General features: G+C 37.6%; 2 protein-coding genes across 2 annotated transcripts; both read left to right on the forward strand.

Annotated features, from left to right (window-relative positions):
• Positions 1 to 1,527: 1,527 nt before the first annotated feature.
• On the forward strand, positions 1,528 to 3,020 carry LOC122639630 (disease resistance protein L6-like). The gene is made up of 2 exons (XM_043832503.1): positions 1,528 to 1,556; positions 1,892 to 3,020. Exons 1-2 carry the CDS (start codon positions 1,546 to 1,548, stop codon positions 3,009 to 3,011), a joined length of 1,131 nt encoding a protein of 376 aa, XP_043688438.1. The 5' UTR covers positions 1,528 to 1,545; the 3' UTR covers positions 3,012 to 3,020.
• A 687-nt stretch (positions 3,021 to 3,707) lies between these two features.
• LOC122638971 (protein SUPPRESSOR OF npr1-1, CONSTITUTIVE 1-like) lies at positions 3,708 to 6,584 on the forward strand. The gene has a single exon (XM_043831818.1). It carries the CDS (start codon positions 3,708 to 3,710, stop codon positions 6,582 to 6,584), a length of 2,877 nt encoding a protein of 958 aa, XP_043687753.1.
• The last annotated feature ends 10,105 nt before the right edge of the window (positions 6,585 to 16,689 follow it).

Here is a 16,689-nt window from a genome sequence, read left to right on the forward strand (position 1 = left end):
TAGATAATTACACATCAATCCCTCTATATACAATACAATATTGCATGATAGAATACATGGCATTATAAAATTATCATCAAAGCCCTACTCTATCATAATTCCAATTTCAAAGATTCTATAATTTTGATTGGACCTTTAAAATATTTTCAAAATTAAATACAAATTATTAATTTTTGAAAATAATCAAACAATTTACTAAAATGCCAATAATACTTGATTTGTGTCCAATCAATTAGGGATTTTCTCTCTCCTTTACCGAATATATATATGTATATATATTTTTTGGTAAAATTTGTCTTCTTCAGTTATATCTCAACTACATTGGAATTCCACAGCATCATTTTTTCTTCTTTGTTTCTTTTTAAGTTTTCTCTCTCCTTCTCAGTCAAATATGTTGGATTGAAGATGGAGACAAACAACTTTTTCACCAAACCTTATTATGCATGGGTCCATTTAATTAGAGGAAAAAAATTACTCGCTTTGATATCTTTTTCCCAGTAAGGTACCATGTAACAATTCATAAAAATTAGGTGGTTATGTTTAGTCAGGTGTGCAGGTTCTTCTCATATGAGGACAAAAATGACAATCTCATCCCACCCGAAAAATGTATTTGAGCAGTAGGTCATCATTTTGGACCCACTTATGAGAGGAACCTGACACCTAACCGGACAGAGAACCTGAGAGGAAAACGATCCGATTATGTTTACCGTGTTATCTCAAAAATTCTGATTGAACGCACGCGCTCATCCAGAGAAACTGGCCGGGCTCCAATAAAAAAATGGAAATGTGGTCAGGAAAGTGGTAGGAACTTTCCCCAACAACTAAAGCCGGCACTTTACCATTCTTCACTTTTTCTTGAATGTTCATATGAACATAAACAGTAGTACTGCTCTGCAGTTAAAGTACTTGCTAAAAACTTGTTGCCGGTAGCAATATCAATGAAAGATTGAAGAAGTATTTACATAACATCATCCAACCACTTTTGAAAGCCATTCTTCAAGCAATTTGATAGATAGAATGGCGGCAGCTCATCATCGTCATCATCAGGCCTCTTCTTCTTCATCATCATCATCCTCCTCCTCTTTTACTGGTTCGAGTACTTACGAAGTGTTCTTGAGCTTTCATGGCAAAGACGTTCGCACCAATTTCGCAGACTGCCTCTACAATTCCTTGATTGATGCTGGAATTCGAACTTTCCGGGACTCAGAGGAACTCCACAAGGGAATCAAGATTGGGGCGGAGCTACTCACTGCAATCCAGGGGTCGACAATCTCGATTCCCATCTTCTCGAAAAACTATGCTTCAAGTAAGTGGTGTCTCAAAGAGCTAACCCACATATCTGAATGCAGAAGAACAATGAATCAGATCGTTTTCCCTATTTTCTACAAAGTTGAACCAAGGGATGTGCGAAACCAGACCGGGATATACGCCAAGGCCTTTGAGGAACACCAGATCAATATGGGCAGCTGCTTGGACCAGGTCACAATGTTGCAAAAGTGGAAGGAGGCCATGAGAGAGGTTGGAGAATTGGATGGATGGCATTCCATGGAGGATACGTAAGTACTCCCAACACTTTCTTTTTATTGGTTCCCATATATTATCTAAGGATTATTACTAATGTCTTCCAAGTTGGAACAACAAATGTGAACAAAATATGAGATCTTGCTAATTATCATTTTTCTTCAACCTACTTGCTACTCTATTTTCTCGTTTGTGAATAATTTTGGTGGAGAATAAATACTAAAATCTAAACAAAAAATGAGACGCAAACACATAGTAGGACTTGTATAATTTACTTGTGGTTTCTTCCATGTTGAATTTTTTGATTCGTTTCCTTATGTATATAATTTATCATCCAAAGTATTTATTTATTTTTGTTTGAATTATGCAGGTATGAAGGAACGTTAATAAAAACAGTTGTTAAAACAGTTGGGGGAACATTGAACAAGAGATCCTTGAGTGTTTCTAACAACCTAGTTGGAATCCAACTTCATATAAAAGAAATGTTGATGTTGTTAGATATTAAATCTAACGATCGAAAAATTGTGGGGATCCATGGCCTCGGTGGCATTGGAAAGACAACGATCGCTAGGGCTGTCTACAACACAGTCTTTCATAACTTTGAAGGATGTAGCTTTATTGCAAATGTTCGAGAAAGTGCTCGACATTATAATGGGCTTGTTCATTTGCAAAAGCAACTTATCTTGGATATCTTGAAACAAGAAAACAAAGATATTGCTAGTGTGGATGGTGGAATTAATGTGATCCAGCAAAGATTCCGTGCAACAAAAGTTCTAATTATTCTTGATGATGTGGATCAGGATATTCAAGTAAAATCTTTAGTTGGGGACCGCAAATGGTTTGGTGTTGGAAGTAAGATCATTATCACAAGCAGAGATAAGCAAATTTTATGTCTTCAAGATGCAGAAGAGATTTACGAGCCCAGAGTAATGGATAAAGATGACTCTCTTCAACTTTTCAGCCACCATGCATTTAGAAGGGACCACCCTCCAGAAGATTATTTGGATCTCTCAGAAGCTATGGTAAATACTACTGGAGGACTTCCCTTGGCTCTTCAAGTTATAGGTTCATCTTTATATTTAAAGGGAAAAATAATATGGGAAGACATGCTAAAGAAGTTGCAAAAAGTTCCCAATAATGCTGTCATGGAAAGGTTGAAAATAAGTTATGATGCATTAGATGATGAGCAGCAGCAAATGTTTCTTGATACCGCTTGTTTTTTCATCGGAATGCAAAAAGATATTGTATGTTACATATGGAATGGGTGTGGTTTCTTTTCTCAAGTAGGCCTTGATGCTCTTTGTGTAAGGTCTTTGGTAACGATTAGTGAAAAAGGAGAGTTAAGTATGCATGATCTACTTCGGGATCTTGGAAGGAATATTGTTCGTCAAGAGCACACAGATGAACCAGGGATGCGTACTCGAATATGGTCTCAAGAGGATGTCTTGGATGTACTGGATACACAAACGGTAGGTATTGAATATGCATAAGTTATTTTTTGTGAGGACCTTGTAAATTAAGTCTTCGATGGATTTTTCTTGGTTTATTACAAAAACCTTAGATGGTACTTAAATTAAGGTTCTCATTTTTCTTTTTTTTTTTGCAGGGAACAAGTACTGTGAAAGGACTCAGTATTGATTTTAGAAATGGATCAAGGAGCGAAGTTTTGATGAGCGAAGGATTTGTTGCAATGACAAAACTAAGGTTACTCCAAGTCGATTATGCAAGTTTTTCTGGGAACTTCACCCATTCTTTTTCAGAACTGAGGTGGCTTAGTTGGAAAGGATGCCTTGACCAATATGGACAAACCAATTTTCGTCCACGGAAACTAGCAGTTCTTGACCTATCATGTAGTGAGATCACAAACAACTGGATGGGGTGGAACTACATCAAGGTCTCGAAGAACTTCTCTCTTTTATTTAATTTGTTTATATTAAAAGTCTTTTTAAAAAATTCAAATTTCTTTTAGTCCTTCTTAAGCTAATTAGATAAGTTACAATATATTTTTTATTTTGCAGATGGCAAAAAATCTAAAAGTTCTAAATCTGAAATCTTGTCGTGGGCTATCTATTACTCCTGACGTTTCAGCAAATCAACTGTTGGAGGTATTGATTCTTACAAATTGTAGTAATTTGGAGGAGATAGATAAATCCATATGTTGTCTCACGAACTTAGTCATATTAGACATGAGTCGCTGCAGGAGACTAAAGGATCTCCCAAGTGAAATTTGTCAGTTGACATCTCTCCAAAAACTCGATGTAGGAATATGTCGAAGTCTAAAGAAGTTGCCGGAGAAAATGGGCTGCATGATATCCCTGACAGAACTTGATTTAGGATGGTGCGAGAAGCTAGTGGATCTCCCAAGTGAAATTTGTCAGTTGACTTCTCTCCAAAAACTCAATTTATATGAATGCAAAAGTATAAAGAAGTTGCCGGAGAAATTGAGCTGTATGATATCCTTGACAGAACTTGATTTAAGACGCTGTAAGAATCTAGTGGATTTCCCAAGTGAATTTTGTCACTTGACATCTCTCCAAAAACTCGATTTAAGTGGATGTCAAAATCTAAAGAAGTTGCCTGAGAAATTGGACCATATGATGTCCTTGACAGAACTTGATTTAGGATGGTGCAAGAATCTAGTGGATCTCCCAAAAGAAATTTGTCAGTTAACTTCTCTCCAAAAACTCAATTTTTACAAATGCGAAAGTCTAAAGAAGTTGCCGGAGAAATTGGGTCAATTGATATCCTTGACAGAACTTAAATTAGAAAGGTGCGAGAGTCTAGTGGATCCCCCAAGTGTAATTTTTCACTTGACATCTCTCCAAAAACTCTATTTAAGCCGATGCATAAATTTGACATACATCTCATGTCTTCCCTCAAGTTTGACCACAATTTCTGTTCAACATTGCCCTTCAATTCGATACATCTCTAGTCTTCCCCCAAGTTTGACCAGCCTAGATATTGTTTACTGTGAGTCAATGGTAAAACTATCAAGTACATCAAGAGGCTTGGGAAATTTAAAGACATTACGTCTCTGTGGTTGTTTCAGCCTAGAAGAAATTGAAGATGTTGACGAGAAATTAATGGAATCCCTGGAGGTCTTCAGCATTCAGCACTGCAAGTCCTTAAAAAAAATGCTAAAACTGAGGGGCTCGAAAAATCTAAGGATTTTATTGCTCGGTTTGAACGATGTCATATCCGATCTTGAAGGCGGTGAGGGGATGGAATCTCTGGAGGAGTTGGTGATATGGGAGTGCAAATCATTAAGAAAAATACCATATCTAAGAGATTCGAAAAGGCTGAGGATACTAAAAATCAAAGACTGTGAGGAATTATTAGAGATTGAGCGCCTTGAGGACTATGAATCCTTACAAGAATTATCAATTAATAGGGCCAGATCATTAAAAGCATTACCGGAGAATATCTTAACCCTGAAGAACCTGATCTATTTAGGTATTAATGAGTGCTGTTGCTCGATGGAAAGATTACCTGATCTTTCGAACTTTAAAGAGTTGAGGCAATTAGATATTGGAAATTGCGGGAAGGTATTCAACTATTCGTCGCAATTATTAGAGGAGGGGGATTGGAGGAGGTTATTAACCAAAATTCCAGGCCTTGACAGATTGGAGTCTTTGCGAAAATTGGGCATAGCAGGATGTATAGCCATTCAAGGATTACCGGATCTGTCAAATTTCAAAAAATTGAATGATCTGACGATTAAAGGTTGCAAGAATCTAATGGAGATTCATGGTATCGACAGATTGGAAAACTTAGAGATTTTGGTTATTAGTGGCTGTGAGTCATTGCAAAGATTACCGGATTTGTCAAACTTAAAAAAATTGAAGGATCTAAAGATTGAAGGCTGCAAGAATCTAATAGAGATTCATGGTGTTGACGGATTGGAGTTGCTAAAGGAATTGAATATTTATGGGTGCAAGTCTTTGGAAAGATTACCGGATCTGTCATACTTAAGAAACTTGAAGTGTCTAAAGATTGGTTGCAAGAATCTAACAGAGATTCATGGTGTTGACGGATTGGAGTTGTTAAAGAAATTCGAGATTATTGGATGCGACTCCTTGGAATTGCAATTGCCGGATCTGTCAAACTTAAAAAAATTGACGCATCTAAATATTGAAGGTGGGAAGAATCTAACCGAGATTCATGGTGTTGAAAGATTGGAGTTTTTATGGGATTTCGAGATTATTGGGTGCGAGTCCTTGGAAAGATTACCAGATCTGTCAAACTTAAGAGACTTGTATTCTCTAAAGATTGAAGGCTGCAAGAATCTAATCGAGATTCATGGCGTTGCCGGATTGGAATTCTTAAAGAAATTCAAAATTATTGGGTCCGAGACCTTGGAAAGATTACCGGATCTGTCAAACTTAAAAAAGTTGAATGATCTAATGATTGAAGGCTGCAAGAATCTAACCGAGATTCATGGTGTTTTAGGATTGGAATTCTTACAGTATTTCAAGATTATTGGGTGCGAGTCCTTGGAAAGATTAGCGGATCTATCAAAGTTAAAAAAATTGAAGAATCTAAGGATTAATGGCTGCAAGAATCTAACCGAGATTCATGGTGTTGATGGATTGGAATTCTTAAAGTATTTCGAGATTATTGGGTGCGAGTCCTTGGAAAGATTACCGGATCTGTCAAAAAACGTGGAAGATCTAAAGATTAAAGGCTGCAAGAATCTAACCAAGATTCATGGTGCTGACACATTGAAATCCTTAAGAGTATTAGATATAAGTGGGTGCGAATGCTTGGAAAGATTACCAGATCTGTCAAACTTGAAATGTTTATGGAATCTAACAGCTAAGGACTGCAAGAAGCTCACTGAGGTTCAAGCTGTTAATGGATTGGAATATTTGGGGTCCTTGGATGTTAGGGGGTGTTTATCCTTGGAAAAAATACCAGATCTGACTAAGTCAAAGAAATTGCACACTCTAAATGGTGTGTCCTGCTGGAAACTAACTGATATTGCTCTAGTAGAACTCTTGACTGATGGTGGTTGCACAAAATTACAACTACCAACAAACACAGTATCATTTCATTGTACATGACAAATATATTCAAGGTATGCCGCTCTGATACCATATTAGATCTTATAAATTATGGAACATGGAAGGAGAACAATATTAAACAGGACTTCATTATTATTGCATACCTTGCGATTACAAAGAAGGGGCCTCATATATATAGGCTTAAGAGAAATTACTTACCTAATATAAGAGATACTACTTACCTATAATAGTAGGTGTATATATGGGTGAAGAAATCCACATGTTGGAAAGTCAATCACCTATAATACACATTCCAAGTATAAAGGATTACAATATGATATTAAACTATTCATGGAAGATTGTGAGAGATACATTGTGGATTGCATAAGATTATGATACTGATTCCTAATATAACTGAACTACTTACCTAATGTGCTGTTGAGATAAGGATGGAAGATCCTTCTCTTATTCTAATACTAATATATTCCTAATATATCTCTAATACGCTTCTCTCTCTCTCTCTCTCTCTCTTTCTCTCTCTCTTCAAATGAATCTGATTTTTTTGCATTACGCTAGCACTTCGGTGAGTCTATCTCTCTCTTCCCCATATGACAAGACATCTCTGCCCCCTTGTTTTGAGGAGGAGAAGGATGGACACATGGGAGTACTAGCGTAGGACACACTCCCGGATAGAAAACTACTTCCCTTAAAATTAAGTCTATTTTCTTAGATGTGCTATTTTTTTTTTTTTTTCAAAACAATCAATTTTTTGCAATGTGGACAAGATTATTTGGTAGTCTCAGTGTTGAGTAGGTAGTAAATCTCCTTGATATGTTATATGTCAAATTTGGTGATCCACTCAATTGTATTACCCATCATATTATGTTATATGTCAAATTTGGTGATCCACTTAATTGTATTATCCATCATATTAGAGTTTATTCCCTTGGTCTTTTCTTTTTCAAATAGTCTCATCTTATACAAGTTTACAACGACCGATCCAAAAGTCAGATGACGTGGAATTTAATATATAATTAGGTTATGATGTTGATAATATGTCCAATAAATTCGAGCATTAGACTACTTGCAAACTAGCACATATAGTCGGTGTGTAGGAAGCCCACCCCATTTTTAAACTTTTCATTCATGCCCCTGCCTCAATATGTCCAGTGAAGTGGATGCTTGATGATGTGAAAATTGATAACCTAGTTTCTGGGACCTTTTGCTCAAAAAATTTAAGATGGGAGAAAGATCATCTTGAAATATTTGGTTAGGACAGAAAATTTCAAAATATATGAACAATGAACTTATCAGTACTTTTCCCATTAATTTTTTTTTATTTATAATTGAAGATTTAAGAAACTAATCATCAAAATGATGACAACTCTAATGGGAAGAAGATTAACTTTATAATCTTGTAATTTTTGTTTGGGGTTGATTGGGTCCTTTAGTTCTTCTTTGGGTTGTGTCCTTTCAGCTTGCCTTGGCTGTAGGTTGTGGAGTTTTTCTCCTTGTATTTTCTTTTCTTTCTCCTCCTTTTGGGGGGAAAGTTTCTCTCTTCTTTTATATAATTTCTTATTCATCCCAAAAAAAAAAAAAATGATGACAACTCCAATCTTGTCTCAAGAGGAGCTTCAATACTCTCTCTATGGCTTTTTTTTTTGCCCTTTTCTGTTTTTTGATGTTAAGGCTCCATTAACACCATAAAATTTTGAGCTACTCTCCTATTTTAATTTTGTGTGTGACTTATAGACTTTTTTATTTTATTTTCAATTTCAATAGTGCCTTTGTTTGCATGATATAGCTTCTTTTTCTTTTTTTTCTTCTTTGTTGTTTGTTGTTAAGGCTCCATTAACTCTGTAAAGTTTTGGGATTTTTGTCCCTTTGCTCTCCTGTCTTTTAACATTAATAAGTTCTTCTTTCCTAAAAAATTGATATTAACTAATCTTCTCAAAATCAAATCCGTGAAAGGTTTTGATTTGGAAAAAAGGACAATGAGAGGCCAGTCAATGCAAAGTTGTTGGGTCATGAGATCGCTTTCCTTTTGATTTGTTTCTCAAGTGGCAAGTGCCCTTCCCAAATGACACCCCCTGCCGATTAGTCCAAGGGGTAGCTTGCAAGTTAATCAAAGTAATTTCCAAGGTATGGACATTGTTTCACAGACCTCACTAGATTCAACTGTCAATCTAAATTCTATCTAAATTTTGCCCTCTATTCATAGATTTTTTCAATAAAATCCTTAGCATCAAAATTTTACTTCATTCTAGTTCCTGTTCATGTCAGAATAAATAAGGAGACCTAGAGCAACGCAAAACAGTTTTTTTTTTTTTTTGGCTAAAGGTCTGCAAAGTATGTATTAAGAAAAATAAGTGATGTTGCATAAGAGATTGGAAAAGTACTTAAAAAACCTTCTCAGAAGTCTAACCTTTCACCTTCAGCAATGCCATCAGCAAAAGGCCAAACTCTAGAGAACTAATCACCTAATACAAAAAAATTCCCAAAATCCCAAAAGAGAGTATTAAGGAAATCTATAGTAGGGTTGGCCAAGTGCTTCCCACGAGACAGCCTGATCAATGAAATTAGGAGTCACTTGCCAACTGCTTGAAGTTTTTCCTTTGGCCGCATAATTAGCTAAAGCATCTGGTGCTGAGTTTGCTTCTCTGTAACAAACCTACTTTATTAACTGAACTAGTTCATGTTGCATGTCTCTTGATCCATTAAGCATTTTGCATCTAATGCTTTAGCTCCTTGATCTGTTTTCATATTACAGCACTGATTGCATTATGTTTGTTGTTTAGACAGGAAATTACATGTTTTTACCTCCCATTATTTACATTCATGGTTATTGATATATTAAGGTTAATTGGAATTTTTTTCTTGGTTTGTACATTTATTGAGCTACCATATCTCTAGTGCAAATACACTTTAAGCTAATTTTGGGTAGTTTGGGGCTTGAATGAACTTGTGAATAAGCAGGGCAGTCATATTTTTATCAGCCAGAGCATTGTGTTTGGCTATATAAACATACTAACTGCTTTAATTGTTGGCCCATTCATATTTATACTTGCATCATTCTATTAAATGCATGTGCCCAAATCTAAACCCAGATATAGTTCTTTCTTTTGACTAATATGACTAAGATTATTAGTGAAGGAAAAATTAGATAGGCTATTTATTTTCCATAGTACCTTTCATACCCTGCTTTATTTAAGAGATACAGACAAAATGTTTTGTCGATTGGGTAAAATGTTTTGAAAATTTTGTAACCTATATCGTCTGCATCATGTTCCTTTACTTTGCTGCAACTGTCTTTGCTTCCAATTTCATTCTTGGTGCTTATGAAAGATATACAACACTGTTAGAGCTACCACAAAGCTACCTGTTTCTAGTAATAGCAGAATGAGGTTTCATGCTATGCTTCAAATTCCTCTTGATTCAACAAGTCTTTTGTGAGTATATACTAAGGTCATAACTTTATGTTTTAACTTTTTAATTGGGCTGACTGTTAGTATGTGAGGCTTCCATGTATTTGTCTAAACTTGTATGCATTTCAAATATGTTAGGCCATATACAAGCATAATAAGGAGAATACGTACAATCAGAAAATGGGCCACATTTTAGGGAAGAGAAGTTTGGTACAAAAAAGAGAGAGGAAGGTAATATAAAGAAGAGTAGAAGCATATAATAGTCTATACATAAATCTTGTTTTTATAGTTTTTGACCACTCAAATACCCCCTTTCCAATGTTGAATATATATTTTTTGTTTAGCATAAGGAGAACCCAGATGGAGTGCCTCCCTCTTGGTTAGGGGTTTTCATATATACAAATACTAAGAAGGAAGAAGGATGGACTTCCTATAAGAAACACATTAGGGGAGAGAATGGTATGATTATTAAACCAATAGTTATCCTATGATTTTCTAAGTCGATCTGTGAATTCCATAGAATTTTTTTTTCTTTTCATTTTTACCTTCTATGAAAGTATTATCATCCCATTTCCCATTCCAGTTCCTCTCCTTTTTGGTGCTAAGTATTTGGTAGAGGGGATGAAATCCAGAATTTGGGATCCACATGAGAGGTAACACATTTTGCTATGCAGTGAGATTTTACTCTTGGGAGTTGTAGCCGAGAATTCTAAATTTCACCGCATTCTCGCCTATAGATTGGGACTCGTGGACTGAAAATCAGAGCAAGTTTATTTGATTAGGTGGGCACATGATAAAACACCAAAATTTCAATGAGAGAACTGTGAATTATTGCCTTCAATGCTACCTAGGAAACCCAGCCCTTACTGACCCGAATGACAATAAGAATCAGTTGCAAGAGCCAAAAAAGTTCTTCTGTGAAGAACCACTGTAGGAAACCAGAAGTACACAGTAGCTTTAGATTTGAATAGCATTGCCATGATTTATAATTTTTTATTCAACTTCAGACTAGTTAAAGAATTTTGATTTGTCAATTTCCATTGGTGGTGCAAACAAGTATTTTTAGCTTTTTGCCTGCTATCAAGGTTTTGGCACCCTCGAGTAACTAATGTTAGGTCAGTTACCCACGGTTTTTATATATTATTTAACTGGAATTACGGATAAGGAGGTAACTTCGCAAGTTGGAATTGTTGAAAACTAAAGGTAGCAAAGTTTTTTAATCAATGCAATTTAAATTAGAGTTATTAGTCTTTCTACACATTTTTTAGTTCCAATACAGAGCTGGATTTTCTTAGTCGGGTCGTGGTCAAATCAAATTAGTAATATGCCATGTTTCCTTAATTCTCAACATAAGATCACACTCTAGCTAGAGAAAATGGCGGAGACCAACTTGTTGGGATAAAGCCTAGATGAGTAGCTGAGCCATGGAATCCATTTCTAGATGAAACACAGATAAAACTGACAGTAGAAAAGAACGTAAAACTTAACACTATTATGAATCACATCTATGGCACTAAATGCAATTCTTGGTAGCCATTCAACAATACGTTCAATGCTTTTTTTTGTTCCAGCCTAAATTTTTTTTGACAGACAACCTAGTGTTCTATGCAACAGCATGATGATAGATTTCTCTGCTGAGCCTTGGTATATTCTCGTGATCTCACTTTCATTTTTTGTCTTCACATCCCTCTAGTGCAAACTGTGAAGCAAAATATATCTTCTCCTCTGCCAAGAAACAATCCTGATCTAAGTGGAAACCCTACCTAGGTTTTTATGTGCAAATTAGGCTGGCTCAACTTGGAATGCATTTGGGTTAAGTGGGTTGGATTTGAGAGGCTAAACCAAGTACAAGGCCTTGCCAAATCTTAAAAACCAATGATATCTTTGTCTATCTACAGTAAGTCTAGTGGTTAAGATGTCTCTTTACTCTGTTTTTTAGCATAGGATTTTCTTTGCTTTATCATGGAACCCTGCAAAGTATACAATACTAAAAATAAGAGAAAAAATAGAAGCTGAATGATGAATGGATGGAGAGATTTCCCCCAAGTTTTCTTCCCATAAACTAGCCCCTTCCATTGCTGGTGTTACAGTTTCAAGCCATTCCTAATCCACTTCAAGAGTTGTTGCTCTACAGGGCAATTATTGTACACTCCATTGCAGAATAACATGAAGAAGAGAAGTAGTCAATGGAGTAAGAATGTAGCTTGAGCTTTCCTGCTATACTAAAGGCTTCCTACTTACCCTTTGAAATCAACCGTCAAGACAGGAGCTGTCAAAAGTCCCACCATTGTAGACAGAGACTGTCTATTATACCTGTTGTTTGTTTGTTATTTCTTCTCTGTTGGCCATGCCAATGGGCAAGGTATCTTGGCAAATGAGTCCAATTACTTAATCCTTATATACTTAGGTGGTAATGATCATGAAATTTAATGACAACTATCTTCTTAGTTCTTTAGGTCTCAAGTTATAATGGATTCATTTGCCAATCTTCATATATATATATATATATATATATATATATATATATATATCATGGTAATCTGTCTCAGATTTCACTAAGCATTCAGGTTCAGCAATTAATATGTATAATAATGCTTCAGATAGAAGGTGACATGGTGTGAATTGAGGAAAGAGAGATACCACAAAGTGACCATTTTAGATATTTGGAGTCAATCATAAATAAGAAAGGTGACATAGAAGTTGATGTCTCATAGAGAATTAAAGTGGGATGGTTGAAGTGGAGAGGTGCATCTGGAGTGCTTTGTGATCGACGTATTCCTTTAAAACTTAAAAGGAAAGTTCTATAGGACCGTTGTTCGCCTGGCTATAATGTATGGGGCAGAATGTTGGGCAGTTAAGAAGTGTCATATGGATAAACTTTGTGTGGAAGAGATGCGGATGTTAAGATGGATGTGTAGAAAAACAATGAAGGATAAAGTAAGGAATGATCATATCAATGCTGACTTGGAAGTTGCTCCGATCAATGACAAGCTCCGTGAGAGTCGTTTGAGGTGGTTTGGTCATGTTCATCGGAGGTCTATGGACGCCCCAGTAAGCATGAGTGATATGATTCCGATTAATGGAGTTAAAAGAGTGAGGGGCAGGACTAAAATGACCATAGGAGAAGTTGTGAGAAAGTACATGCTTAGCTGAGATTGGATAGAGCCTATTGGAGGGCAAGGATTCATGTAGTAGACCCTATTTAGCTGAGATTCTCCTGACTTGATGGGCTGTGCCTCTTTCCTCTTTCACTTTTCTTGTATTTTCCTTTGTTCATTTCTCATTTTTCTTTTTTCACTTCTCATATCATTTTCTCATTCTTCTCTCTCACTTCGTAGTTTTTACCTACTTTCTTCGATTTGATCCATGTAGTTGACCCCCATTTGGGATAAGGTTGAGTTTGTTGTTGTTGTTGTTGTTGTAATAATGCTTCAGATAGATTTTGTTTACATGTTTGCTTCTCTGCCACTCTATAAGAAAAGGATCTAGCCTAATTTGGTTAGAAGTGGAGCGATTTCAAATCTGCATTGGTAAAATGAAGTCAAATGAAAAAAACATGTTGAGATGTGTTACCCAATATTATAAGGGTACTTTTGGTATTTTATTTATGCTTTATTTATGTACTTTTGAACAAGGGTAGAGTTGTAATTTGGGCTATGACACTGTTCACGTGAACAGTGTCGTGAACAGTGCCATGAACAGTGTTTCCCTTAGTAATCTCTTTTATTATTATTATTATAAATAGAGAGCTTGACTGATCTCATTGATCAATCAAGCCATTCACAAAATTCCTCCACATTCTTCCACCACTTTTATAGATCGATGGAGGCTGCAGGACTGCCTGCTATTTGACGAAGTTCCTGCGATTTGAAGAAGTTCTGTTTTTTTTTGAAGATCAGGCCTCCCTACCAATTTTGGCTGCTTCTTCCCTTGGAGAACCTTCTTCAGTTACTGCTCTCAGCCTCCATTCTCTTCATCTACAGGTTTGACGACCCCTCCCCCTTATCGATCTCTCTTTTCAGGGTTTTTTCAAAACCCTGACACTAATCGATATTGGGGTTTGGGCTGCTGGTTCTTGCTGCCTCTGATTGGCACCTTTGCTGCTCTTATTCATCATCATTCCCTGCCTCAAATTTGGGAATATTGGCTTCCATACAGCCTCTATCCTGCAATTGATTTATGCCTATATCGATTCCAGGGTTTTTTTGGGTTTTTTGTGGAAGGTTGCTACTTATTGAAGACTCTGGTTCCTGGCTACCATGACTGGTTCTGATTCTTCTTCAGCCTCTTCTGGCATTGATGGACAACCCAGGACTGATTTCTTGCCACTTGTTGCCCCTATCAAACTTGATGGCTCCAACTACCTGAAGTGGTCTCGGTCAACCTATTTGACAATAGCTGGCCGTGGCCTTACTGGCCATCTTCTCGGGACAGTTTCAAAACCTGCAGAAGAAGGTGCTCCACTCAACAAGTGGTTATCTAATGATGCAATGGTGATGTCCTACCTGATTCACTCTATGTAGGGGGATATCTCCGATAATTTTCTGCTACTGGAAACAGCCTAGGCTATATGGAGTGGTGCTAAAGAGACTTATGGTTGCACTGGGAATGATGCACAGGTCTATGAGATTAGAAAAAAGGCTAATGGGACTGCCCAATAGGACCTCTCTGTTTCGAAGTACTATGCTGCCCTCAAGAACTTATGGCAGCAATTGGACCACTGCTCCAACTATCAGCCCTCCACTGCTGCAGATCTGGCTGCCTATCACAAACACGTCGACAAAATACGTGTTTATGATTTTTTGGCTGGCCTAAATATGGAGTTTGATCCTATTCGGGTTCAGGTACTTGGCCAGTCTCCGTTTCCCACTCTGGAGCAAGCCTTTGCCATGGTTCATAATGAGGAATCTCGTCGGACTGCCATGTTGCATTCCTCTATTGTTGATCAATCTGCCTTGCAAGTTGCTTCCAATGTTTCCTCTTCTACCACTACTGATGGTGGTACTGCTGCCCAGAAAGGCCCAGTCAAGTGTGAACACTGCCACAAGCTCTACCATACTAAAGCTCAATGCTGGAAGCTCCATGGGAAGCCTGCTGGTTATGAAGAAAAAAGAGGCCGTGGGAAGTCCAAACCCAAGGCTCATATTGCTGATTCTGTACCTACTGCTGCTGCTGCCCCTTCTTCTGATATTGGGCTTACTCAGGATGAACTTCTAGCTTTCCGTCGCATGCTTCAAGCCTCTTCTACTGCTCCTACTACCCCACCTGCACCTGCTGCCAATCCTGGTTCTCACTTTGCCTCAGGTATTCCAGTCAATAGTCTGTGTGCATCGGCTGTATCCACTCCTTGGATTATTGATTTCGGTGCTACAGACCATATGACTGGCTCATCCCATGTGTTTCATTTTTATTCTCCTTCTTCTGGCCAAGACAGTGTTCGAGTCGCTAATGGCTCCCTTTCTTCTATTAATGGGAAGGGTTCCATACGCTGCTCTCCTACCCTTTCCTTAAAATCTGTTTTGCATGTTCCTTCATTTTCTACCAACCTTATCTCTATTAGTAGCCTTACTAGAGATCTGAACTGCAAATTGACATTTTTCCCTTCTCATTGTGTTATACAGGATCTGGAAATGGGGCGCACGATTGGGGCTGGTAAGATGCAAGGTGGTCTCTATGTCCTCGACACGGGTCAGCCTTCTCCATTGCATTCGGCTTCCTCTACCGCTCATCATTTACAGTCCACCTCGTCACCGGACCTTCATCTCTGGCACTGTCGGCTTGGTCACCCATCTATTAGTACCTTAGCTTTTTTGTTTCCCAACTTACTAAAAAATTCTAATCAGAATGAGTTTTTATGTGAGGCTTGTGTTTTGGCCAAACAGACTCGTTCTAGTTATTCTTCATTAAATAAAAGAAGTGAGTTTCCATTTGCTTTGGTTCATTCTGATGTGTGGGGCCTTGCCCGTTGTAATTCCATTTCGGGTCATAGATGGTTCGTCTCCTTTATAGACTGTTATACTCGTACCACTTGGGTTTACTTGATGAGTCATAAAAGTGAGGTCTTTCACTGTTTTCAGTTGTTTCATCGTATGGTTTAGACCCAATTCAATGCCACATTGTGGATTTTGCGCAGTGATAATGGCAGAGAATACATGGAGGGTCAGTTCCAACAGTATTTGGCTGCCCATGGTATTGTCCATCAGACCAGCTGTGTTGACACACCTGCCCAAAATGAGGTTGCTGAAAGGAAAAATCGACATCTCCTTGAAGTAGCCCGGGCCATTATGTTTGCACGGCAGGTCCCTTCTCAATACTGGAGTGATGCCATTCTTACAGCTGCTTACCTCATAAACCGTGTGCCTACCCGTGTCCTTGATGGTCGTTCCCTCGTTGCTCTCCTTCAGGGTTCGTCATTCTTTGTGGTTCCTCCCAAAATATTTGGTTGTGTCTGCTATGTCCGCAATCATCATCCTCATGGGAAATTTGATCCACGGAGCATTCGGTGTATTTTTCTGGGCTATTTTGCAACCCAGAAAGGATACAAGTGTTATCATCCCCCTACTCGCCATACATTTGTCTCCATGGATATTGTCTTCCATGAATCCTTACCATACTATTCCCAGACACCTCTTCAGGGGGAGCAGGATCAGGTTTTTGAAGACGTGTCTGCTATTCTTCCGGCTCCTATTCAGGGGGAGCCCTCGTAACTTCAGCTCCTACAGTGGTTTCTCGTCAGGGGG

The sequence above is a fragment of the Telopea speciosissima genome, chromosome 9 (genome assembly GCF_018873765.1).
Source record: "Telopea speciosissima isolate NSW1024214 ecotype Mountain lineage chromosome 9, Tspe_v1, whole genome shotgun sequence".
Lineage (NCBI taxonomy): Eukaryota > Viridiplantae > Streptophyta > Magnoliopsida > Proteales > Proteaceae > Telopea > Telopea speciosissima.